The 24,748-nt window shown below is 49.3% G+C and overlaps 11 protein-coding genes across 11 annotated transcripts in view; 3 read left to right on the forward strand and 8 right to left on the reverse strand.

Moving 5' to 3' along the window:
- The window catches only part of F4807DRAFT_57124 (carbon-nitrogen hydrolase), a 2,297-nt gene extending 1,799 nt beyond the window's left edge, over window positions 1–498 (forward strand). Inside the window, exons 4-5 of the mRNA XM_048003217.1 lie at window positions 102–257; window positions 311–498. Of these exons, the coding sequence (XP_047855246.1) occupies window positions 102–123 (22 nt within the window). The 3' untranslated portion in view covers window positions 124–257; window positions 311–498. The remainder of the gene's footprint in view (window positions 1–101; window positions 258–310) is intronic.
- Window positions 499–820: 322 nt separating this feature from the next.
- On the reverse strand, window positions 821–2,936 carry F4807DRAFT_459566 (Scd6-like Sm domain-containing protein; the record flags this gene model as incomplete). The annotated part of the gene is made up of 4 exons (XM_048001392.1): window positions 821–2,227; window positions 2,459–2,702; window positions 2,761–2,796; window positions 2,920–2,936. 4 exons carry the CDS (start codon window positions 2,934–2,936, stop codon window positions 821–823), a joined length of 1,704 nt encoding a protein of 567 aa, XP_047855247.1.
- Window positions 2,937–3,370: 434 nt separating this feature from the next.
- On the reverse strand, window positions 3,371–5,007 carry F4807DRAFT_57169 (uncharacterized protein). The gene has a single exon (XM_048003218.1). It carries the CDS (start codon window positions 4,892–4,894, stop codon window positions 3,698–3,700), a length of 1,197 nt encoding a protein of 398 aa, XP_047855248.1. The 5' UTR covers window positions 4,895–5,007; the 3' UTR covers window positions 3,371–3,697.
- A 216-nt stretch (window positions 5,008–5,223) lies between these two features.
- F4807DRAFT_422431 (uncharacterized protein) lies at window positions 5,224–6,631 on the forward strand. Its single transcript, XM_047997675.1, has 3 exons — window positions 5,224–5,628; window positions 5,740–5,914; window positions 6,101–6,631. Exons 1-3 carry the CDS (start codon window positions 5,524–5,526, stop codon window positions 6,610–6,612), a joined length of 792 nt encoding a protein of 263 aa, XP_047855249.1. The 5' UTR covers window positions 5,224–5,523; the 3' UTR covers window positions 6,613–6,631.
- F4807DRAFT_422434 (glycosyltransferase family 8 protein) lies at window positions 6,632–8,692 on the reverse strand. Its single transcript, XM_047997676.1, has 2 exons — window positions 7,683–8,692; window positions 6,632–7,580 (listed from the first exon to the last, which is right to left on the reverse strand). Exons 1-2 carry the CDS (start codon window positions 8,022–8,024, stop codon window positions 6,936–6,938), a joined length of 987 nt encoding a protein of 328 aa, XP_047855250.1. The 5' UTR covers window positions 8,025–8,692; the 3' UTR covers window positions 6,632–6,935.
- A 9-nt stretch (window positions 8,693–8,701) lies between these two features.
- On the reverse strand, window positions 8,702–10,422 carry F4807DRAFT_422439 (uncharacterized protein). The gene is made up of 2 exons (XM_047997677.1): window positions 9,433–10,422; window positions 8,702–9,286 (listed from the first exon to the last, which is right to left on the reverse strand). Exons 1-2 carry the CDS (start codon window positions 10,118–10,120, stop codon window positions 9,240–9,242), a joined length of 735 nt encoding a protein of 244 aa, XP_047855251.1. The 5' UTR covers window positions 10,121–10,422; the 3' UTR covers window positions 8,702–9,239.
- On the reverse strand, window positions 10,404–11,656 carry F4807DRAFT_422440 (uncharacterized protein). Its single transcript, XM_047997678.1, has one exon. It carries the CDS (start codon window positions 11,197–11,199, stop codon window positions 10,804–10,806), a length of 396 nt encoding a protein of 131 aa, XP_047855252.1. The 5' UTR covers window positions 11,200–11,656; the 3' UTR covers window positions 10,404–10,803.
- A 79-nt stretch (window positions 11,657–11,735) lies between these two features.
- Window positions 11,736–15,928, reverse strand: F4807DRAFT_422443 (Adaptor protein complex AP-2 alpha subunit). Its single transcript, XM_047997679.1, has 7 exons — window positions 15,251–15,928; window positions 15,167–15,180; window positions 15,035–15,078; window positions 14,688–14,977; window positions 14,295–14,629; window positions 12,289–14,237; window positions 11,736–12,230 (listed from the first exon to the last, which is right to left on the reverse strand). The coding sequence occupies exons 1-7, from the start codon at window positions 15,400–15,402 to the stop codon at window positions 12,066–12,068; spliced, it is 2,949 nt and encodes a 982-aa protein (XP_047855253.1). The 5' UTR covers window positions 15,403–15,928; the 3' UTR covers window positions 11,736–12,065.
- Window positions 15,929–16,155: 227 nt separating this feature from the next.
- Window positions 16,156–17,456, forward strand: F4807DRAFT_422445 (S-adenosyl-L-methionine-dependent methyltransferase). Its single transcript, XM_047997680.1, has 2 exons — window positions 16,156–16,520; window positions 16,578–17,456. Exons 1-2 carry the CDS (start codon window positions 16,275–16,277, stop codon window positions 17,397–17,399), a joined length of 1,068 nt encoding a protein of 355 aa, XP_047855254.1. The 5' UTR covers window positions 16,156–16,274; the 3' UTR covers window positions 17,400–17,456.
- A 16-nt stretch (window positions 17,457–17,472) lies between these two features.
- Window positions 17,473–18,177, reverse strand: F4807DRAFT_467029 (uncharacterized protein; the record flags this gene model as incomplete). Its single annotated transcript, XM_048002440.1, has 2 exons — window positions 17,473–17,800; window positions 17,863–18,177. The coding sequence occupies 2 exons, from the start codon at window positions 18,175–18,177 to the stop codon at window positions 17,714–17,716; spliced, it is 402 nt and encodes a 133-aa protein (XP_047855255.1). The 3' UTR covers window positions 17,473–17,713.
- A 2,010-nt stretch (window positions 18,178–20,187) lies between these two features.
- Window positions 20,188–21,374, reverse strand: F4807DRAFT_422447 (Arp2/3 complex 16 kDa subunit ARPC5). Its single transcript, XM_047997681.1, has 3 exons — window positions 20,832–21,374; window positions 20,611–20,738; window positions 20,188–20,552 (listed from the first exon to the last, which is right to left on the reverse strand). Exons 1-3 carry the CDS (start codon window positions 21,084–21,086, stop codon window positions 20,315–20,317), a joined length of 621 nt encoding a protein of 206 aa, XP_047855256.1. The 5' UTR covers window positions 21,087–21,374; the 3' UTR covers window positions 20,188–20,314.
- Window positions 21,375–24,748: the final 3,374 nt, after the last annotated feature.

The raw sequence follows: 24,748 nt of genomic DNA on the forward strand, positions 1-24,748 counted from the left end.
CGCCTGTTTTCCCCCCCCCCCCCCCCCCCCCCCCCCCCCTTTTTTTTTTTTGCTGTAACTTATATGTACCCGGATTTAAATTGCTAACTGGCTACTTGTAGGGACGTTTATCCGGAGGTTTGAAGTATTAGTACGGAAGAACGTTAATTAAATAGAAGGGAGAAGAATAATGTTTGAATACTCGGGCATGAGCTCTACTATCTTGCCCAGCCATTACACAATCACTGCATTCAAGTCATAAGAAAATGGTGGTGACGGTTCTGTATTCGTCGATGCTGCTCTAGCGTATGTACTGACTTGTAGAGCCCAGCCCATATACAACCATCCAAATCCACCCTCACACCTTGGCCGTTTCCTCAACTATGCCAGCTACCGAAAAATAGGGTAACCCCGAGTACTCGTACCAACGCCATCTTGCAAAAGTGTCTGCAAAAGCCATCCGTCATTCGAGCTGCTTGTTCCAGACTCGATTTTTCCGTTTCAGTAAATCATTTGCCATTCATGCTCGTGATGCGAATTGCGAGAATAACACCTTCCATTGCCAATCCATCCTTACGCCGTTGCTGGATCATCAACGAAAACCATGCCTGTCGAGTTACATGGCAAAAACTGCGGTGCTTATCCACTGAGTGCCTGAGCATCGAAAAGAGAAAAAAAAACTGCATCATGCAATAACCGTATTAATACACGGGAAAAGTATTGTATGGGAACCATTAAAGTCGGGTAGTAAGATGTCGAGAAAATGGCCGTTTCGACTACGTGGATCGCGCTATTGTCTGACGACGATGCAGATTCATCTGCTGAGCGTATGCAGCACTACTTATTGGTTCGAAGATTGGCGGAATGAGTTTCCTCTCCCTCGAGGTCCGCCGAATCCGCGGCCACGACTACTGCCACGTCCACCACGACCGCGGCCGCGGTAACCGCCACGATAACCACCATCAACGCTTCCTTGTCCAAAAGTCTCGATGTTTTTGCGCTGCTCTTCACCGCGCCACTCTCGTCCACCGGGCTTCTGACCTCCATTTTCGGCACGGTCCTTAGCTTCACTAGAGATGTTGTCAAAAAATGACCTAGTCTTGTTGTACGCAATCGGCACAGCAGTAGACTCCTCGGATAACGATTGCTCGGGCGTGGGTCCATTGGAAGCTTCAGTAAGGGGAGAACCAGCGATGGCCTCCTTCACAAGATCTTGCTTGTTGAATTTGGCGTTTCCAGCCGCGAAATCGAAATCCGCGTCGGGAACGTTAACCTTGCTCGATCCACCTCCGCGTCCACCGCGTCCACGACCCCTACCGTTGGTGGGGTTTCGAGAGGCATTCATGCGCATCTCATTGACCTTCTTGGTCAAATTGTCCATCACATTGCTGCCATTCTGAACCGGGGCTTGATTCGGGGCTTCGGCGGCACGAGTGCTGTCGAGTTTGGCCATGGCAACAGCAACGGCAGCCTTCGCAGCTTGGGTTGCGTCCTTGAGAGAGGTGGCGGCAACCGGACCGTTGGCTTGATCGCCTGTAGTCTTAGTCGTAGCGGCAGCGGCAGTAACTTGAGAGCCAGCCTTTGAAGCGAACGTAGGCGGAATAGGCACTACGGGAGTGATTCGGTTGTTCTTAGGGCCGGTCGGGACAGGCTTCTTCTCGAGAGCGCTACTCGAGGGTGCATTCGTCGTGGAGAGCGATTCTGCAGTAGCTTTGACTTCAGCCGCACTAGGCTTCGACTCAACCGGCGGGGTTGGAGCGGCACTCGAAGCAGGCTGGATTGTTTGCTGCTGTCCAAGAGATTTAGGTTCGGTAGGCAACTCGACCGCGGGGTGACCACCCACTCTTTGTTTATCGACACCTGCACCAATAGGGGCTGGCTTGTTGCCAACCTGCTGAGGAGTCGCTCTCATGCCTTGACCAGGTACGCCCGGAGGTCCTTGGGGTCCTTGAGGACCGGGACCAGGAGGGTATCCAAAGCTATTCCACGGACCCGGACCTCCAGGGCCACCAGCTGGGAAGCCCTGGCCAGGAGGAAACCAGCCCGGAGGAGGAGGGTAAGGCATCGCAGGAAAGCCTTGGCCTGGACCAGGACCGGGATGTCCACCTCGTCCCCATTGTGTAGGGGGAGGAGGGTAGAAGGGGTTCGGTTGATACGGGCTCTGGCCATAGCCCGGGGCACCAGGCCCAGGTGGCATGACGCCTGGAGGGCCCTGAGAGCCATGGGGGCCTTGGGGTCGGGTTCGGGCCTAGATGTTAGGACATGTGGTTAACATCATTGCCTCGTAAGACGATAGTTTGTTTGAAGCAAGTAATAAGTCCATAATGGATCAGAAGGAAGGCAACGGAAATATCAACATTATTTTGTTTGCGCATTTCTGTCAAATGAAAGGTTTACATCCGAAATGTTTCGTCATGATATGGACACGGTATATCGTGTAACAGAAGTATGAGATATGAAATGTAACAATGTAACTTACGCCCACAATAGCAGGGTCATCGGGGACCTTGGGAGGTTGGTTCTCCTTGGGAGGAGCAGGTGCTCCTTCGATGCGCAGGTCTTTCACGTCACTACCGCGGAAGACGATGTACTCGTAAACTTGATCAGATGGTGCTATCTCCTCATCCGGATTACCCTTGCGTCCCTCGGTGCCGAAAGACTTGACATTCTCGAGGGAGACCGTCGACTCCTCAGAATTGATTTCGTGTAATATACCCGAGTAGCTAATAAATAGTCAGACGAAAAGCTCAATTCAACTTGGACGGCTGGACGGAAGCTTACCGGATATCGCTCTTGGATATGAGAGAGATTCGTGAACTGTGCGATGATCGCGTCGGTTAGCAGTCTGGATCGTGAAGTGTGCCGTAGTGGTGTATCACGAAGTGCATCGTGAAAGGATCAGCTAGAATTAGCTGGAATTGAAGAGGGGAAAATACGTACCCAAGGAATTCGGACATGATGCCAGAAAGATGTGCGCTAGACGCGCAAGGAGGAAATTTTGATACAGTTGAGATTGAGGAAAGTGTATAACGCCTGGTGTTGAAGTTGGAAAAAGTATGAAGGAGAAAGTATGAAATATGGTTGATTGTTGAACGATGTAAGGTTTGAGGGAGTGAGGGAGGAAAGAAACGAGAGGCTGAATTTCTCTAGTAAAGAAGTAAAAATTCAACGATCGGTTGGTTAATCAGACCAATCCCAAAAGAGGTGCTTAAGGTTTTTCGTGCTTCAGCTGGGTACCTGGTCTGTTGCAGGTGGTAGCAGCTGCTGCTCCACATCCAGATCACTGTGCATGTACGACAGTACGATTGGTGTAAGTTCTCTTTTTTATCATGTAACGAGGTACCATATATGGCACACAAATTTTGATTTCTACATACATATTATATAAATGCATATTTGATAATTTCAAAATGGTCAATATCATTATCATTATACTATACAGGTAGTAGTACTACTTAATATTGATTTATTTGCCCTGTATGGGATACGATGTGTGTTCCCTCAAAAACCACGATTTCGTCACATAATCCCCGAGAGATCACTCACATATTGGATTGCTACTCTACTTCCCCTAAATATTTATAATAATGAACATTATTAGTTAAATCTACGAGAATAATATGGCCGCAATCAATGATAGGTCCTGAACAGCCACAAGCATTTTAACACACAACTTTTTACAGAAATGGCTTCGGAAATATTATTATTAACCAAGTACCTAGTCAGATATGTCGGAAGAATCTGAACCTGAGCTGCTTGTGGTATCATCGTCTACTTGCCCATTGTTTTCCTCGTCTATATTCTCACCCTCCTCCTCCTCGCTTAGATATTCGACGAGGCTAGTGCCTTGTCGTTTTTTAGATCTTCCCACTTTCTCTTCCACCACGACGTATCCATCGGGGATAGCTGCCGAGTTACCTGGTAGCACACAGATAGTGGGAAATTCCACAAGATCGAGGTCGGGCAGAATGTTGGTCAGGTTGTCTGTCGGTCGTAAGGGGACAAGTTTTTGCGATTCTCTCGAAGGTGTCCTCGGCTTGAGATAGAAGAACCGATACTTGTCCTTCAGTTCCTCGCTTATGTGGGACCCTAGAGTCTTATTGTTCCACGTAGTCGTGCTTGAGTCTTGCGTCGCACATTCTCCACCACTCCAAGCAGTTGTGGCCACGTCTTGGACGCTTCCGGCGAGTATTTTCTTTTCTTCCGAAGCTTTCTGTTTCTTCTCCCTCGCGCGCTCTTGATCGCTAAGTTGTCGCTGACGGTGGTATTCTTGAGTCTCTGCAAACCCGATGTAGAGAGGTACTTCGTCCAGCATTTTATGCAAGAGTCTCAACGGCTTTTGGTTATTGTCTTGGCTGTTGTCTCCTTCGATAAGAGTAATATCTTTCCACTCAAGCCATTCCACCTGCCAATTCATAGTCCTAGTGCGCTTGTTCCAGCTTGTCTTGTTTTCTTTCGCCCGAGCCATTCCATAGGGAAGAGATGAGACGTTGATGCCCAGCTGTCGCATCCGTTGTATCGAGTTCCTATCCCATCTTCGCGAGCTTTCCTCCAAAGTAACCCTTCCTCTACTTTGTCCCTTATGGAGGCGTGCTCGTTTGTTAGGCGGGGGCCGCGAAGTGTTGTCCTCCTGTGGTAATATCTCCTTCTCTTCTCTTAATATCTTCTCGGTTCGCTCCACTGATCTCTCGATCTTCGTTAGGAAGTTGTAGTCGTGGTCGATACCAGCATCGGTCTTCAACTTCTCTCGTGGTATGTATACGGTCGGATCGCGCTCTCCATTGCACGATGACCATTTCTTATGCTTCTTCACACATGCCAAGGAACATGTTCTCGTTGCGCATCGAGGACATTTGTATTTAGGTGTTTGGATGTGGCAGATGGTACAAAGCGACGTTAGCAGAGGGTCTGCCATGACGACTGTCTACTACCTATTCAGGTAAGACAGATAATAGCGGTGCCCCTTCCAAATGCTCGGAGTTTCGCTTGTAGAGAAGTTGTTTATTCAGACGATTCGTAACTTTAAATCGGGATTGGTTATTCGGCAGAAACTGATATAATTGAATAGTTGACTATAAAACGCGCCATTGGACATTAGAACTTTGGAAGCTTCAAAATTCTGGAGTATAATCTTATCGATATCTAGCCGCTCATAACCTTATTGCCATGTGCGAAATTCCGCAAAATGATATCACTTTCCCGGCTGTTCTTACAATACACATTTTTAAATATCGGTAGAAACGTTGTCATGGGAGATGAAATAAACAATGTATATCTTGAAGAAAAGACGAAATATATTTTTCTGCCTTCATTTTGCATCGTCCAGTAGTAAGATGATGGCTTTTATCCATATTATGTAAGATGTACAGTACATGTACTGTACCGCCCGTCTCAAGTTCTTTGAGTTTTTCCTTCCATTAGGAAGGAAATACCAATGAGTCGTATCTTTATTTAGTATTTAGTACCTAACGATACCCATTTTATCTCTTACTACTGTCATCGTTTTGAAGCGATATACTTATCATCTATGCATATGGCTCTACGATGACTGACGTAGATATGAAAATCGATCCTCAGAGAGCTGCTGCTCTGGTATCACAGATTAAAACTGTGCGTGAGCGCATCGCCGCTGTCGCCAATGGCCGAGATGTAAGTCACTTCGCCTTGCCCCTTTACCGGTCAGGGGCTCCCCCTTCGTATTCGTTTATGGGCTTTTATATGATATATATATATATATCTAACTGTACTTACTTACTCTAGGTCCGCCTAGTCGCCGTCTCAAAACTGAAGCCGGCCAACGACATTCTAGCGCTTATGCAGCAGGCCTCACCGCCGCAGCTGGATTTCGGTGAGAACTACGCCCAGGAACTGAGCCAAAAGGCTGAGCTGCTACCTCGTAGCGTACACTGGCATTTCATCGGCGGCCTGCAGTCCGGTAAGAAATGCCATTTCCCTTATCTTGGCTCTTGGCAAGGGGGAAGAGAAGTCATCTGCTATGAGATAATCCTATGTTTTAAATATAAAAATACAAGATTCTATTCCATAACATAAAAGCCGTGGTTTCATACAGATTAAGGAATAAGGGGTCACATCATAAACGCATGACTAACCCATAAACCAGGCCACTGCAAGAACCTAGCCAAGATCCCCAACCTATGGTGCGTGTCGAGCGTAGACACGGAGAAGAAAGCGCAACTCCTAGATAAGCACCGCGGCGAATTCCTCGCCTCCTTCTCCTCCTCTCCCGCCCCCTCCAAACTCAACATCCACATCCAAGTCAACACCTCAGGCGAGGATTCCAAGTCCGGCTGCGCCCCGGGACCCGCCACCCTCGCGCTCGCGCGCCTCGTCGAGTCGTCGGCGAACCTGCACCTGCTCGGCCTGATGACCATCGGCGCCATCGCGCGCAGCGTCGCCACGACGCCCGAGAACGAGAACGAGGACTTCGTGGCGCTGCGCGAGCAGCGCGACATGGTGCAGAAGGAGCTGGGCCTGGATAGGGAGCTCGAGCTGAGCATGGGCATGAGCGAGGATTACGAGGGCGCGATTGTGATGGGGAGCGGTGAGGTGAGGGTCGGGAGCACGATATTTGGGGTTAGGGGGCCGAAGAGCGAGGCTAAGATTAGGGAGTAGACTACCTATGTAGGGTTTAACTTAGTAGTATTTGAATCGATATCTTCATCGTCATCGTTGCAAAGGAATTTCGATTCTCAGTGATTGAATCATGCCAATCCAGCCGTTGGGGCCGTCGTCAATTGCTCGTAACCTCTAATCTGAGTGCTATGAATGTATCCCATGATAACCTCACACTCCCACTTTCTCTGGCCTATTGCCCGGCCCGGATGTATACGCTATGCCTCAGTATAGTATAAGTTCCAATGTCACGAAAATGCCCTTCATCGCCTAAATCATCCGTCCCTCTACTCTCCGGAAAGTTCGATAAAACGTTCATTCATTCATTCCTGCGCAACAACAGGCACAACAACACTCCTCCAAAGCTCCCTCTTCCTCGCGTCCTCGCTCTCCGTCCACTCCCTCTCCACCTTCGCAAACTCGTCCCACCAGAGCCCGTGCGTCGACTCGATCGTATCGTTCTCGTCGTACTTCCGGCTCTTCCACGGCTTATTCAAAATATAATGCAGAATCTTCACATCCTCATCCTTCCAAAGTCCGGCGTGGCAGGCCCGCATCGGCTTCAGCGCGTTGTAGTGGTAAGGGAGCGGCTTCCAGCGGCCGCGGTACACGATCGCGAGCAGGTCCTGGTCGAAGAAGATCATGTTGGGCACGTCCGGGTGCGTGTTCATCGCGTGGATCAGGTCTTCGTACTGCTTCTCCGAAGGCTGCACGATCACCGTCCCGCTGTTGAGCAGGTGGTGGTTGTTCGGGCTCTGCGCCGTGATCGCCGCCGGAGCCCCCGTCGCCTGGTCCGCCGCCGTGAACGCGCAGTTCGCCGGCACCCAGTCCTTGCTGTAGTGCGGCAGCTTCCGCGGGTTGCACGTGCACGCGTGCGTGCTCGCGATCCAGCCCTCCGGGATCTCGACCTCCATCATGTCGTCGATGTTCTGCAGGATCACCTGGTCGCTGTCTAGGAGGACGACTCGCTGGGTGGTAAAGTCAGCTGCTTATTTCCCGGCATATTTATTCGGTGCATATATAGGTAAGGTACGTATATACCCCGGAAGGGAGAGAACTGAAAGACATACCTCATACTGCGTAAAGGACCACGGAGCAAGCTTCTCCCACGTGCCCTTGTTGATCTTCCCGTCTCGCGGCGCCGGCTCAATCTTGTCCACGACAATCGTCGGGATACCGGCGGCCGCGAAGGCCTCCATGTACTCCGTGTCCTCCTCGACGGCGCGGGTCACCATAACGTGAAGCCGGTACTTGCTCCGGTGCCGGCGCAGGGAGTGGTGCAGGACCAGCAGTCCGCCGAAGTACGCACGGTTCGTCAGCAGCGTCGTCCAGATCTTGGTCGGGTCGTACCACCCATCCCCGTTCTCGGCCGCGTCGCCGTTCTGCTTGACGCCGTTTCCGTTGCTCGCCATGGTTTTTCTCTTTCCTTTTCCTTCTCTTTTACTTTTTACCTACTCGCTGAGCTTACGAACCGGGTTGCGGATTAAGAGGAGAATGAGAATGAAAATGAGGGAGAAACCAGCAAAAAAGAGGGGAACAGCACAAGAGTAGGTGTGTATATGTACACAGCAACGGAAAACGGGCTTGGAATGTATTTGTGCTACATTCGAGCTTTCCGGTCTATCATATCTTCACACGCAGATACTAATTTACCCCGGTTCGGAGAGCGAAAGAACTTAGCTTACCTGTATGCGGTATAGTCTTGGGACGGCAGATTATTAATATGAGACGCCGGCAGCTGCGCGGACGGGAAAGATAGCAATGGAAGGCATGGGAAGCGCTGCTCCCCCTACTGCCTACTGCAGCTAAAATAGGAGATAGTAGGAGATAGGTAGATCGACCCTTACCTTAGCCTCTGACGCCATCGAAGAGGAAAGAGGGACGATAATATCCGTAGCGGGCGTGGTGGGACGAAGCCCCGCTATTGGCTCCCGGTAGTTTCCTCTAGAAATGTGATAGAAAAGATCGGAGCTCCGACGTAGCCCGAGTTTGGAGAGCTGCTGGGGTATACCCCTCGGCTTGTTCCGGTTTAAGGATCGATGATAAGTCAACTGTCTCGCTTCTACGACTATCTAGGTACTAGATACGTATATAATGTACTTACTCCTATTCGTCACCACTTAGAGAATAGAGAAGGCTTGGATTTCAATAGGAAAGTTGTAGAATAATTATAACCAAATATTTATATACAGTGGACGAACGAACCCGAATTACGGTATTCAGTCGATCACCTATAACGTAACATACCACATGTACCCCATATACACAGTCACAGCATTGGACGCCCAGCGGAACGGTAACATCAACAATTGGCTCATCGAATCTCGGGAGCATCATGTATTGAGACCTAACGAAGCCGAAGCACGTTTTAGACAGGGGCCCTACGACGGTCAGTATGCTCCTATAGGCCGGAAAAGGTTGACGATTGGCTCGAGACAAACAACAAATCATACGATACCATGGGACAGTCAAACTTGAGTTGGGCTTATAGCCATCCATTAATACCTGGTGCCTTGCATACACGACCGTCCAGTCGGCTGCCTTCCTTTTGATCGTACATAGACCACGATCATAGGCTATAGCCTAAGGAAATTGTAGGCCGTTTGTCATAATCCATCCGCATAAACTCATTGCTCATTGCCTATTTTCATATCCGTTTCCAGTTGCAGTTCAGGTCCGTAGTGCTCACTCAAGAACCCAAACCCCAACTTATTGAACTCATCGAACTCATTATAGCAAGTCAAGATCCCCCATTCCCATTCCCATACCCATCCGTTACCAACCCCAGATACCAAGGGCACGGCACTCACATGCCCGTAGTGTTTCCTCCGTTCATCTCGTGCACCTTCTTCAAAGTATTCGCCGTATCATTCTTCAAATTTGAAATGAACGCAACCACATCCACGAAGACGCCCTTATTCCACTCGATCACCGCCCCCTGATCGTCCATCACCAGCTTCTGGTCATCGACGAGCTTCTTCTGGTGTGCGATCAGCTCGTCCTTCTCCTCGAGCATGCGCTGCTGCACCTCGATGATGTCGACCATCGTCAGCGCCAGCCGCTGCAAATCGTTGCATCGGCAGCCGAGCTCGAGCACGTTGTAGCGCTCCACGTGGCGCATCGCCTCCGCGCGCGCCTCGTCGTGGTGGAAGAGCAGCTTCCATATGCCCTTACACACCGTCTTGATCAGCGTGAACAGGTTGAAGCTGCAGCGCCGGGCTGATGATTCCGCGGGGGCGTTGGGGACCGCGGTGCTGATGACTCCGAGAGCGGTGGCCTTGTCGTGGTCGGGAGCGCAGAGTGTCCAGGCGCCTGGGTGGTGAGGGTCAGGACAGAACATGCGGTTCTCACTTGTGATGGCGGCTGTGGAGTGAGACACCGTAGACTCTGAACTCGTAGACGATGCTGAGGCTACTGAGGCAACGCTCATACCGGGGCCGGTATTGTGAGGGGAAGTGGTTTCAACCGTCACGGCGGTGACGTAGCTGGTAACCCATTCGGTGATCATAGTAGTGACATGAGTGATATCATAGTCGGTGACGAGTTCCTTCTTTACCACATGGTCATGAGTAGAAGCTTGAGTAGTAGTGAGGTCCGCATACGACTCTGAGACACGGTGTCCTGTAACCGTCAACGTTGAGCGAGGAGACCAAGCTGTACCTGAGCATCAGTCAGTCATAAGTTTTCTTATATACAAGTTGATATCAGGTGCGTATAATTCAGCATCGAAGAACTTACCTTCTGCAGTCATCGCCGTACCGTATCCCGTATGATTGTACCACGTCAGACCACTTGAAGTGATAGTAGACGCACTAGCCTCTAGATTAGGCGGCGCAGGTCTCGCCGCAGAAGTGGCCGACGAACCAGCAGGTCGAGTCAACGTCTGGTGGCGCACCGTCTCGACAGCCAGACCACCCCAACCGGCTTCAGAAATTCGGATTAGTCTGGTTTCATAAATGTGAAGCGGAAAGCAAGGATTTACTTACTGACTATAGCACCAACGGCGATCAAGATGATGATCAAGAAGAGGAGCCACGCCTGCGGGAATAGCTTGGGGGTGGCTCGCTGCTTCAGCGCTATATGAATCTGTTAGCATTTTTCATCGCATTCTCGATCAAACCAAATTTGCCTCATCGCGATCATTATCACAATTTAACTCCGTCATCATCTTTACATGAAGCGTAGATATATTCATGAAATTGAGACTAGGAAGGAGAAGAGGAAAAAGGGGAGAAATATGTGCTTACCAAACCACCAGCGCTTGACTCGCTCCATCTTCATACGCATCATGCCTCCGTTCTTCTCATCAATGATCTCACGCTCAACTGTTCCCGTCATACTGGGTGGTGGTGTAGGTGGCGCGAGGATGACTCTCTGATGTCGCAACAAGACCTGTCGTCCAGGCGCAGCGGTGCCAAGAGAATGTGGGAAGAGAAGCGCCTGAGGGACGTCCCGTTGCGAGTCTTCTAGATCGTAGTCTCGGGATTTGAAGCTTGATTCCGTTTGTTGCGATTGTTGCGACTCCGATGGGAATTGAGAATGGGATCGGGAAGTGGACTGGTGGAGTTCGCAACCGGAATCATGCATTGACTGGAAATCTCTACGAACCTACTGGGAAATATGAAATTAAAATCGAGTGAATGGTTAAACTCGACTTAAGATGGAACTGATAGTTGAGATGAAAGATGAGGGTGGGTAGAATATGGATGAGAGTGTAGGTGTGTGGATGTTGGGGAGAGCTTAGGCTTTGAGGAAAAGAATTCCAGGAAGAATAGTAGGGCAGGTTCCAAGAAGATGATAAGGCGAGTGCTAGTTTACAATCCTCGCATTAATTAGGTCGACGAACGGCGAGATATATGATGTCGAATAGGTGCGTATAGGGCGTCGCATAAGAGATCTACTTGGCCTTGGACTCAATGGCATATCCAAAAACCATCGTCACGGAGATCGTTGTATCGGCTCGCAACTCTATCAGACGGCATAGTCAGAGCTGCTGCTGTAAACGGAACGATGAAGTATGTTTCTCGAACTCAATTGAACAGGAAAGTGATAAGGGGTCATCATAAGGAGTCGATGCCCCTTTCTTTGTGTTACCATGTCTCTGTCGCAATGATAAACTTTAAGCATTATAATGCACACAGTATGTATTCTGGTACCTTGTGAAAACCTTGAGGTGATATAGCTTCCAATTACCCTAAGGATATATAAGGATATTCGAATACTCAATGACCAAAAAGGGGTAAACGCCCATTTTCTACACATGAGATATTCTGACCACATGCTACCTAATCAACTCCTCTCTCGCTCGGGTTGGAAATGCACAAATACCGCATAGCTTGCTTAACTGGAATTTTCCAAAGTGGAATCTGGAATTTGGAATCATAACTCTTCTTGAAACCCCTTCCAAGGCACCATCGCCTCCTTTTCTGTCTTCCTCTTATTCTACCGGTCCTTTACTGCACCATTATATTACTGAAGGTATCTGATATCTCCCGCCGTGTAGGTCCCTCCCGCAATTCCGGTACTGTTGAGGCCCCTTTTGACATTTGTTCCTCCATCAACTTCAAGAGCACCGGAGGCACGCTCTCATCCGTAGCCCGAATTGTTAGTCGAACCATCTATTATCTTGTTAGCTGACGTAGCCCAATAGGGAATATTCTCTTTGATTCGCCTTACCTGAGAAGTATAGTTTGGCTCTAGTCTCATTAAGCAGCCAAACTTGCCTCCTTCAGAGGTATGGAGTACGCTTGCTCCGACAAAATTCTTGCTATTCGGATCAACGCCCCTTAATATTCCCCAACGGAATCCTTCGATAGTCTTGCGAACAAAAGACTCGGTGATCTCTCGGGACCCGGCTTTCCCTGGGGCGAGGCCGATGATCTGTTGAGCTTCACGCGGCGCGCCACCGATTTGCTTCCATCTCTTGAAGAAATCATCTGCTGTAAGATCTGCAGGGTCCATGAATTTGTGGGCGGTAAGGGGAAGCATGAGAGTGAGCGCTTGTAAGGCACCCGCGAGGTAACTTATTCTAATGGTAGGGCTCTTGGTGAAGACCTTCTTTGCCTCGAACATGATGATTAGCCGTGATTGGCCACCATTCGTAATAGAGCTGTCGGGCATGGTTTTGACGTCCCACGTCAAATTTTCCTTTTCGCTCTGATCCAAGTCAAGCGTCGTTGTAAAGGAGCTTACGGTAGCTGGTGTTTTGTTCGTGAAATACAAAATGAGACAAGCCATCTGTCCTCTGTATTCGGAACGAATACCAACTTGGATCTGCCCGTCTTCGAAGAGCACACCATCAGCTTTAAGTAACAGTTTGTTGTAACCTGACTCCCAACCAGGCGATAGATGCGCAGCGCTAGCCAAGTTTGGTGCTTTGAGCAACTTCTCAGGGACAGGCCCTGCATTCATGTCGAGACCGGCAAGATCATTAGAATGGCCGTTAGCACCATTTGCCGAACCGTTACCGTCGACCGGGCCATTAGAGCTGAACGTCCTTCTCAAGCCGGGGTTCTTAGCCATATTCAGCTCTGAGACGTCGTTGTTTGCATCCTTGCCACCAACCACCCAAGTCCGCTTGTCACTAGTACCGGCGTGCTTTTGGTGGAGTCTCGAAAGGAGCGCAGACTGCCGTTCCGGGAAGGGCGGCATCTCGTCGCAAACCGTACGAAGCAAGTCGTCCGTTGGGAGACTAGCGAGCGTCAAGTACTCATACGCCCGTTGTTGCAGCTCAGGGTCCAATGTATGACTATATATCTCAAAAACGTGAAGAAGCTGAGGCTTAATCTCAGGGAACAGGTTAACGAATTTGACGAACGACGACAGAATCATAGCGCGTGTACTCGAAGAACAAGCAGGCAGCTTTCTAGATAACGCCATGAATTGCTCAATGGGACTGCAGCCCTGCTCCTCCGCGATCAAATGTCCAAATTCTCCAAGAATATAGGCACCAATTTTTACTAGTGTCTCATGGCAATGGTCTTGCTTGACGTGTTGAAGGGTATTATGCGCCGCATAGACTTGCAGCTCCTCATTATTCGTCACAATCTGGATAACTCGTTGCCAAACCTCGTCACTAAGATGGTCTCCCGCAACGGCTACCAGTCGAAGAGAAACATTAATGTACCACTGAATATCGGTAGCGTACTTCTCCGTCAAAATCGCAATCTTCAAAGCCATCTCTTCTCGAATAGCAAAGTCGGCATTTTGTAGATAGTGCAATAGCTCTGAGACAATCGGCGCAGAATTGGTCGAATCGCACATACTATATAGCAAATCGAGACCCTTCCTGCGCACACTGATGTCTCGGTCTTTGAGGGATCCGAGGATTACTTCTTGATGTTGCTTGATAGGATCGAGGTTCTCGGCTCGAGCTGCCAGGTGAGTCATGGCTTCCAGACCCAGGTATCGGACATTCGTCTCCCTAGACGTTATGAAGCGGCCTAGGCGGGTAGATATTTGCTTCATCAACGCGTGTTCTGTGTCTAGATGGATGATGAGGTTAATAGCCTCAAACAAAACAGCGTTTTGAGCATTGTTCTGTTGGACGTTCTTATTCGTCTCCATAGCCAGATTTAGGATCTTCTGCAACGATTCCCGGATCATCTCGCGAACATGACTATCCTCTATTCAAAAAGTCAGTATCCGTGCTGAATAGTTCCTGTCATCTTAGTAAATCATACCTGAAGGCGGGAAATATTGAAGCAACCGTAACAGTTTGACCTGAATCCAAGGACAAGGAACTTTGTAATACAAGTAGTCATGAGTAAAGTCGTTGTCGATCAATATCCGCTTCAGTCGCGAAGCAGCCTTGACGTAGGCACCCTTATATTGGTCCAGATTATCTTGCGCAACGGTCATCACCAAGGACGTAACCGAGAGAGCCACTCCGAGGTCGAGGTCGTCCATTAGAGATATTATTCGTTCTGCCCATTGTGGTTGAATGATGTCCGGGTGCTTGCGATACAGACGGAGGAGAGTGAGGGCAGCCTTCTTTTTTACAAACGCCTTCGAAGTCCTATGTTGAATGTTAGATGATACAAATAGCACCGTCGGGGACGACCCATCGGACATACGGTGAAATTAGAAGTCTATGGACCTCCGAACTCAGAGCTTCTCCCATCTCCCGACCTCCTACGTTTGCGATTGCATGTAGAGCCAAACAGTTGAAGAGTTCGTTATGATCGAGGAGGTCCTTCCGTATGCTGTTGACGACCAAGTGCAACAGCTCATGTTTCTCGTGCAGAAAGAGAGTCATGGCAAGATATCCAATCTGTTTCTCGGAGTACTTGTTCGCCGAAATAAGGTTGACAGCCTCGAGGTGCCCAAAGTCGACATTCCAACCTAGTATGTAAATATACAACAACTATACGCATGTTAGATTCGGTCGTTCGGTATCGCCGCGAATTGATCTTTCCCATACTTTACAAACATATTTCTTCTTATGGTAGCCACTCAGGTTACCGTCTATACTCTGTTAGCTGTGGGGTTCGACGTCGAGATACCGACACGGCGCCAAGAATTAGAAATCGCATCAAGTCAAATCATAGCGTACCCTTGAACTTCTGTCTGCGATGTAGGGATTACGGGTTAGCAATGTCATATTCAATGGCGGTCGTGGAAGGCCATTTCCACCTACCGGATGTTTGCGAGCTCTTTGTTGATCCTTTTTTCTTCCAGGTCTCTAGCTCTCGCATTTCGTAGGTCGGCAATGAATTGGACGAGGCCTCGCATGTTTGAACTACTACTACTCGACCGGCCGAGGAAGCCGGCAGCAGCGGAAGAAGCCATGTTGTAGTCGCAACGAAGTATTCCCTACTCTTACAAAACGCCCTCTATTCCTATCGCATCCGCTAGTGAAAAGAAAGCAGTAGCACGCGAAACTAGTTTATATACGAAGATGTCGAAGTCAAGTGTATAAAGCCAGGTCCAATATCTAAAAGAAGCACGCTCAGGGATGCGGCTCTCATGATAGACCTAATCAGTCTATAAACATGGTCGAACGTGACCAGGGCAACGGGCAGCGGGTAGTGGGTGATGGGTTATAAGGCGGACAAAGGGGTTGCAAGGTTAAGCAACGGCGGAACAGTAACGGTCGATGGTCAACGGTCAACAGTCAACGGGTTTATTATCGAGTAGACGGTGGTCGGATTGGCCAGGCGATTGATGATTCAGGATTGTCGACTTCTAAAAATTCGGACTTGGTGGCACGACATTGGAAGGATTGGCAAGATTCATGGATCAATGTCAGGAACGGTCAGGGACAGATATGGAACAAATGTGTAAATTGAATTGGCAAGCGGCCCTTATGTCTTAAACCCCGAGCGGCGAAAGAGGAGCACACCCACAGCACCAGCACCACAACACCACTGGAGCACACCTTCCAATCTTCCAAGGTTCTTCCAGTGGGGCCACATGATTTTTACGCCTCAATCGTACATAAACCTTAGCTGTCTTAGGTAACCTTCCCTGGAAGTGTGGCTTGAAACTTAAATATCGATGTACATCCGTACCTTACTTATCGATATTACCGACTCCATTTCTCCAGCTTCAATGTTCGACGTCACCAGCCAATGAGATCCACACTATTTCGAAAGCTCCCTCTAGTCTGTCTAGCTTCAATAATGAAGATGTGAAAAGTGGCCAATTGATGATCTAGGAGAATGAATTGCAATCTCCGGAGATCTAGCGTACTACTACCGCGGGGTATCAAGGTGGTAGGAGGGACGATAAGCTTAACGGCGCGGCGATCGTACGCCTTCCAAGCGGCGGCACCTCCCGTCCACCAGGTCTTCAACCGCCGCACGAAATGGCTGCAGAAGGAGCGTGCCGCCGCCGACGTCGAACATAGCCGCGTGGCCGACTATCTGAAAGACGAAGTGGCCATCCGGCTGTGTGATAGACTGCTTGTGCGCTTACCTTGATATCACTATGTCATACGAACTACTACTTATAAAGGACAATAGGACATCAAACGCAGCTACCCCGAAGTCCTCGACCTCGGCGCAAACTCCTGCAACATCGCGCGGGCCCTGACGCGTCCGAACCCAGACCCCGACGTCCCTGAACCCGTCACCGACCCCCTCGCCACCAAGATCGGCCACCTCCTCGCCGTCGACTCCTCCCAGACGCTGTTATACCGGGACGCGGACCAGCCCTTCAACTCCGAGATCAACATGACGCGGCAGGTGCTGCCGGACGAGGAGACGCTGCCGTTCGCGCCGAACACGTTCGACCTCGTGCTCAGCTCGCTGAGCATGCACTGGATCAACGACCTGCCGGGGGTGCTGGCGCAGGTCAACAACGTGCTGAAGCCGGACTGCGCGTTCATGGGCGCGATGCTCGGCGGCGACACCCTGTTCGAGCTGCGCACGTCGCTGCAGCTCGCCGAGACCGAGCGCCGCGGCGGCATCTCGCCGCGCGTCTCGCCGCTCGCCGACGTGCGCGACGTCGGCGGCCTGCTGCAGCGCGCCGGCTTCAAGATGCTGACCGTCGACGTGGACGACGTCGTCGTCGACTACCCCGACACGTTCGCGCTGATGCAGGACCTGCGCGCCATGGGCGAGGGCAACGCGGTGCTCGGGCGCGAGATGGGCGCCATCCAGAGGGATGTGCTGCTGGCGAACGACGCTATATACCGCGCGCTTCACGGCAACGAGGACGGCACGATACCGGCTACGTTTAGGGTCATCTATATGATTGGTTGGAAGGAGTCCGAGGATCAGGCTAAGCCGCTGCCGAGAGGGAGCGGGGAGATTAATTTAAAGGATCTTCTGGAGAAGAAGTAGTTATCCTCATGCCTAGGTATTGAATGAATTGGAGAAATTAAAAAATGAAAGGGGAGGTTAGGGGGATATGTTTCATTTACTGGTGACTATCTGGTGACTATCTGCTTGTCCATTCTGGTTGTCTGTCCAGCTGAGGCATCCGCTGCCTCAATTCGATACCCGTTCATTCTCATGTTGACTTTCGTACAATAGAAAAAAACCTAAAGCCTCTTGGAAACCCTGAGGAAATACATTTGAGGCAAGGGAGGAATAAGAAATGTGTAAGTCAGACAAACGAAAAGCGAAGAGGACAGGTATCATAGTGCCTCGATCAATCAGTTGGCCCCGGCCTCGCGCCCATTCCTTTCGACATACAGTCTCATTGCTCGATGAAAAAGGTCGATACTCGAGAAGACGCGTTGCTGTTAATACCAATTAGCTTACATCCTAGGCCAAAGGTTCAAATGCTTTCGCGTAGACTTACACTCATACTGTCAAGAACTTGATGATGCGCCTTCAGCATATGGAGATCCAGGAATTCCGCATCGTCGTAGTCCTTGTTGCATGTGCTGCAGTAATGGTGCGCCGGGCTCTGCATCTTGTGGTCTTGAAGGGCGTTCTGTAAATCGAAGTCTATGCGACAACTAGTGCAGCGGAAGTGAGCCTCGTTGCCCACGGTATGCTGATGGAACTCTTCGTGGCTCATGAACGGGACGGCGCATTTCTCGCACCAGAAGTGGTTATCATCAGTTCGTTCCATGAAGTGGTTGTGCAAATCTGCCTTAGACGTGAAATGCATATTGCAAGAGGCACAGAAGTAGTGGCGGTCATCGGTCTTCCGGTGGTTATCGAGGTCATTAGCTGACGTGAAACCTTTCCCACAAGGTTCGCAGAAGAGGTGTACTGTTTTCTGATGTTGATATAGATCTTCTTTAGTAAGCAGTTCAACACGGCACGCGTTGCACTAGAAGTGTGCTGTGTTGTCTGCTCGATGGTCGATGACCTCTTGAGGGGATCTGAAACCCAGGTTGCACTTAATACAAAAGTGGTGTGCCATAAAGAGATGGCTGTTGAGTTGGGATGGCTCAACGAGATGCTCACAACTCGGGAATATGCAGCGGCGGAGCATGTTGACATGTGCTCGATACAGATCTTCCCGGCCAAGAAAGTCTTGCTTGCAATGACCACAAATATTGTGATATCGGCGATCGTGGGTATGGACTATCATGAAATATCTTGAGGTGATATTTTTGCAACAGTCGGGTAAACGATGATGGACGATATCCTGGGCCTCATGAGATGACCAATGTAAACGTAGGTCATCATAGGTGGCGTAGGGATGGTGACATGCGGAACATTCAAACTCCATTGTCACGACAGTGTTCCCGATTTCCTAAGAGGGTGGAGAGGGCGAGTAAGCAGTGTTCTCGAATCCTAAAGAATCGAAATCAAGGAGGAAGTTGACGTGATAACGAAAAAAGAAATCGGTAGTAGCAGAGGAGATCCTAATGGTATATATATATTACGACTTGGGAGCTCACTTACGTTAGGTATCAGCGTGCTGAAGGGGGTCGGTAAAGGAGAATACTTGGTGAGTGATTTCTGGTGATGGAAATGATAAGCGACGATGATACTGTGAATATTGACGAAGACCTTGACCCATGCAGCTTGGGAAGTGAAGAAAGACGTACTCGACTGACGAAGATATAAAAGAAAGATGTTGGAAGAGTAGACGATAGGATAGAAGATAGAACTCACGTGCATCAGAATGAGTAACTAGGTCTTCAAAGCATGCAAGTTCCAAAGCGCAAAGCCCATCCACCGTGTACGTTTGTATCTAGCAGATGGTTGTTTTGGAAAGGGTTGGAAATGTAAGTGTGTAATAATCTGGATATTAACAATTAATCAGTGGGAAGCAAGCAGGTTTACAAATTCCTATGTACCATTAGTAGCAGGAAATAGTCTAGCCTAGCAATCACGGCTCACCATTTAAGTTAGCAGATAGCTACTAGGCTAAAAAGGTAGCAATTCTCGAGGCTGTCAGCCAGGTAGTCTATGCGACGGCAAGGTCGACGATAGACTGCAGTCCCCATACAACCCACGCACCATCTTACAAGCTTCGAATTTTGAAAATCCTGATATCTTCAACATCACCTCAACACCTACTATAACAACAACAGCAACAACAATAACAAAATGACCCACATTTTGCAGTACACCAAGGCCAACACTCGCAAAAAGGAGAACTTAGAGTTTTTCCCCCTCTTCCTTTCCACACACACGAACACACCAGTCACATATCAATAACACTAGCACCATCTGTGGAACACTTCACTAATACGTTGAGCCAAGCTTGATAAACCTATAGAGTTATTAATTGGTATTGGGTAGGTCAATAAATCAATTATCGTTCGCTACTAGAAGTTCCCGGTATGGCAGGTACTTACTTGGATGGGCAGGGAGCAATTCGAAAGCAGACGATCATGTCGTCTCATCTTGATAACTGATACGTATACGGAGAAGAATGCTTGGGACGGGGGAGCGGGTTCATACGGCGTATACTTGAGTCAATGCATGTAGAGTTAATGTGGAAGCTTGGTTTGAATATCAGTACCTAGTAGGTAGGTAGTGTAAGTGAACTTGAATGCTGAAGACATATCGAAGTATCTGTGTAATGAAGTAAGTGAATGAGAACTCAAGAAATCTCAACACAGACGAGCGAAAAGATTAATTGCTTAAATACCTTGAAGCACATAGCTGAACAGATAATTTGGAAATCAAAGAGATTTCAAAGTAGGTGAGTAAGGAGGTTAAGAATCAATGGTGTCTTGAGATATGTGGCTGTGGAAGATGAAAACTTAAGATATATCAAGGCAGGTAAATAACTTCGTGATCCCATTTCTATAGAACATCAATTTTTAAAGAGGCGTAACGCTTTAGACTTTCCGCCAGTCAGTCATGCATCGTTCTATGCTACCCAAGCCAGCAACATCGACAACCTTCTCATGCCAGCTTAGCAATACACTCATAGCCGTTCCCGTAGACTCGTTTGTGCTAATAGGCCTTGAACCGATTTGGCTGAACCCCGTAGACTGCGGCGTCAAGCCCCGGGCCGGAGTCTTTAGTCCTCCGCTTGACGATCCGCCCGACGACCCGCCCGACATACCTTTGTATCTATATGTGTGGTTAGATTTGATAATGATCCTAGTTAAGGAATGGGAAGAAGACATACAGATACTTCATCAGCACATCCAGCAATTCACTGCCGCCCTCTGAGCCGTAGATTCTCTGAAGCATTGGAGTCATCTCACTAGCTTTGATTGACTGTAGAACCTCAACTACGGTCTGCATGTGGGAATCCTGTGTCACCGCCGTATGATCAGCGCTCTAATTCTCATACATCCCGGGCTTCGCAGCACGGCAATCCAAGGCTATAGCCATGTCATGACCTACCTTAGCAGAATCACTACCGTTATACACCGGGCTCTCCAGGCAGCCCCTCAGAGCGCCTTCGGAATCACCGCCTCGAAGCAGCTGCCGCACCTGTGCATTCAGCTGCCGAACATCCGCCTCGCCGATCTCGGGTAACGGCGGGTGCAAGGTCGAAGTGTCGAAGTTCTGGGAGGAGTCCGGGTCTAGAGCGTCGATGTTGATGGTCCGCCAGGCGTCGCTTAGCGAGGCCTGGGTGTGCTGCTGGATGATGGACATGGTCGCTCGGCCCCGAAAGCCAGAAGGAGAACGAGTCTGCCCAACAGAGGAGGTAACGGTAACGTATAGAAGGCTTCGCTTCCTCTTGGTGCCTAAAGTCTAGAGACTAGTTGATAGACTTAGGATAAGAGGGATAAAACGTTTGCCGCCTTTGCCCTGCTTCTCGTTCTCGTGGTTCGACTACGTGGACATGTGACCGCGAAAATGAGTGTGACGGAAATTAGTGAGGCTCTTTCGAGTGTTTCCGGGTCGGTGGACGTTCAACGTTGAAGCTAGAAAGATAGATGGTGGGGGAGAATTGACGTTGCCGTCTGTTGCTGGACAGCTGCAAAGCTTTGGTGGGGCCAAGAGGCTTGCCAACTGTGGCTTAGAATAGGAGAACATTTGGGGACATTTGGGGTAGGTACCTGTACCTTCGTATATTTTTCCTAGGTATGGTAGGTACCCGACGAACCACCTTCGTCCGCAGAAGGTGGGAAGGTTGTTAAGGGGTGGCTTAGCTGCATTTACACCCGCGCGCTTACAAAGTCTTCGTACGTCACTGCCACTAAATTTCCAAAATACTACCATACTTCCGTAGAAAAAGTCTAGATGAATTATAAATAAGTCAAGTTGAAGATGAGGCTACCAATTAACGATATAACCTAGATATTCGCCCTCCTTTGGAAAAGCTTAGGATTGTCCTAAGTAACGCAGCACGCAGCACGCACCACCTGGACATACGACATACGGCATTCGCGGAGGCCAATCTGCTAAGAAATCAAACCCCCATCCTTCTTCGGCCTCAAAGTCGCACCACGGGAGGCTTGGAGGTAGCCAACATGGGCGATGAATTGTACAGACGAGAAAAACAGCCCAACCTAACTCCCGAAAAGTCTCATTGGGCTTGAGTTTGATCAGGAGTTACATCCTATCGTCGCAAGATTGGCTGATGCCATGCTGCGAGTCATCGTGCTCATTATGCCCTCATCCGTCGTACAACCCCCTAAATCTTGCTCTCAGCCCCCTCAGATTTCGAACGATTCGCCTTCGTACAATACACGTATAACGTACCAGATATAGGCCCTCAGAACAGAGGTAGTTTCATACCGATGAAGCTGCATCCATCCTGCCCATTCCGACGGTTTGGTCGGTTGTGTCGGAGTTAGTAGCCAGTACTGTACCTTGGCCGAACATGGCCTCGACTAAATCCAACGATAACCGTTTCAGGCAGGCGACCCCTGCTAGAATGCTACGTAGGCGACTAGAACACTTCGGGCCACCGAGCCATCACCTATGTACAGAAAGAGCAAAAGCCGTATCAATTGGAATATGCAGAATATGCAGAATATGGCGCCGCTTGTGTCCAAATTTAGCCATGTCGAATAATCTGTAGAATCCGTTCGAGAAGGTCCCCCATCTTATTGACTACACGTATGCCCATGGCACAGATCCAATTAGTACTTTGTTTCCTTTGGTACCTTTGGGTACCGAAGTGGCACAGGCGGCCCAAATGGCTGGCGACTCGATAAATAAGAACCGCGATTGTTGTATTGACCATTAGTTGGCCAGGCAATCGAACTATTATGACTTCACTTACCAACGTGTGGATTGAATGGAGCAATTGGGGGTTGGTAGGACGTTTACATAGTACTAACCCCCTATTCATCCCCGGGAAATGGGTAAATGAGTCATGGCTCCAAATAAATGTGGTTGGCGGAGCGACTAGCCCTCCATAACACTTTATCTCGTGCCGGGAGTCGACCCAATCGAAGGGTTCTATCTCGAGTGATAGACGTAGGGCCCACCCAGTTGAGGGTCGAGAACATGTAGGCTTTCGAAGGTGCCAATGGAATCTTTCGATCTTCTTTCTGCTGCTGGCTAGGTTCAAAGGTACGATGACTTGGTTGAAGCCCGATATCTTCTTCATAAACCGAAGAGTACATGTCGCAGGACAGTGATATCCGTGATCGCGTCAACGAAGTAAAAAGCTTGAAGAGATTTTACGCGATTCGGGAAATGACGACAAATCCCGGTGAGCTGGTTCTCCCTTTCTTTCGAGTCTTCCTAGGCGCTATGTTCCGAGTCCTACGCGTACCGGGACGTGCTTGACCACCCGGCGACCAGTTCGTCGATGCTAACAATGGCTTCCGGCCATGGCGTTGCCGAAAACGATGGCGCTCGGAGGCGGAAGCGAGTTTGGTAATGACCCCATCTGTTGTCAAAGCTCAACATTCCCTGGGCGAAAATTTTCTCTCGTAATTTGATAATAATCATAAGGCGAACATGGTTGATCCGTCGTGACGGAAGCTTCCCCGGCGTTACGGGACATCATCGACCGGGCTAGGACAAGGGCATGCCTGATCCTTACCCGAATCGAACGTGACAGGTTCCCCAAATCCCGACGATGGGCATTGGAGCATGGAACTGCCGGGGCCACTATATATTACCCGCCGTGATGGGTTTCTCCTTCTGGAGCCATAAACAGGCTCTGGGGGATACAGCTCGATGCTAAATCAACATTGACCATCGTATCTCTTATGGGTCTCGAGGTTATCGTGGAATTAGTATCCGATTACTGTATACGAGGTACGTAACTCCTCGATACAGTACTAAGTAATGGGTTCTAGTACAAATGGATGATGAATTGCTTGAAATAGGTAGCGGTTTTGGAAATGATATTGTGGGTCTATCAATTACTGTCATGCACCCGTGGGTCCCAATACCTAACATGGTTAATATGATGCTATTTCGGATGCGTGCCGTCTCGTCGCGGCCCACATCGCCTACCTGATTTAGTGCATTAAAGGGTCCGTGGCGCTGGGATGGCAAGGTAGGGAGATCCTAGGACTTCACCTTGATTTTTGATAACCGTAAGGTCTGCCCTAGGAAATGCTCCACATGAAGTTCTCGCTGAGAAGTGGCAGGACTCTCTTGGTTGAACGTGCTCTCTTCTGTGCCCCTAGAATGCATAGACGCAAGCATCAAGACAATCAAGAATTAGTGACCCGGCCTGCTGGTACATCGAATTCCCAGCCCCCAATGTTGGGAACGAGACTTTTTTCAGGAAGATCTTAATACGTTTATCTCATATGCTGACTGATTTAGCTCGGATGGAAGGGTTTCCTAATATGTACTACGGGATGTACCTCGACGGCGCCGTCGAATTGGATGATCATCCTTTAGCCTCGGTAACCCTGACAAGGCTGTTGTCGCGGGAGGGCTAGAAAGTCCCAGTCTTTACATATCCCGACGACGGGAAACCGCCTGGAGACGGCCAAGGGACCTCACTGCATCATGTTATCCGTTCATCTACGATGGTACGTGTACGTTCATGCCTCATAAGGTGCATTGTGCATGGTAATCGACTGAGATTTAGTGTGGGTCAAGAGACGGACCCGTTGGTTTGGGAATAATAAGAATCTGACGATATTGTAGATGCCCTTGTCTGGGAACGCCGAGCCACGGGTATGGAGATTTTTGAGTGCCGTAGCGATCGTGGGTCCATGGTGGATGCTATATTCCAAGGGATCAAGTTTTCAGTTTGACGATGAGGCTGGCATAAACATTCGAAGGGAGTTTCTAGAAGTTTTGGGGCCCTTGTCTGTCGAGGAGACTTCCATGGTCCCCATATTCCGTCGTATGATTTGTGACGAACCTGCGGGCGGCAGGTACCTAATCTG

Source organism: Annulohypoxylon truncatum, assembly GCF_022578515.1.
Source record: "Annulohypoxylon truncatum strain CBS 140777 unplaced genomic scaffold F4807scaffold_12, whole genome shotgun sequence".
Classification (NCBI taxonomy): domain Eukaryota; kingdom Fungi; phylum Ascomycota; class Sordariomycetes; order Xylariales; family Hypoxylaceae; genus Annulohypoxylon; species Annulohypoxylon truncatum.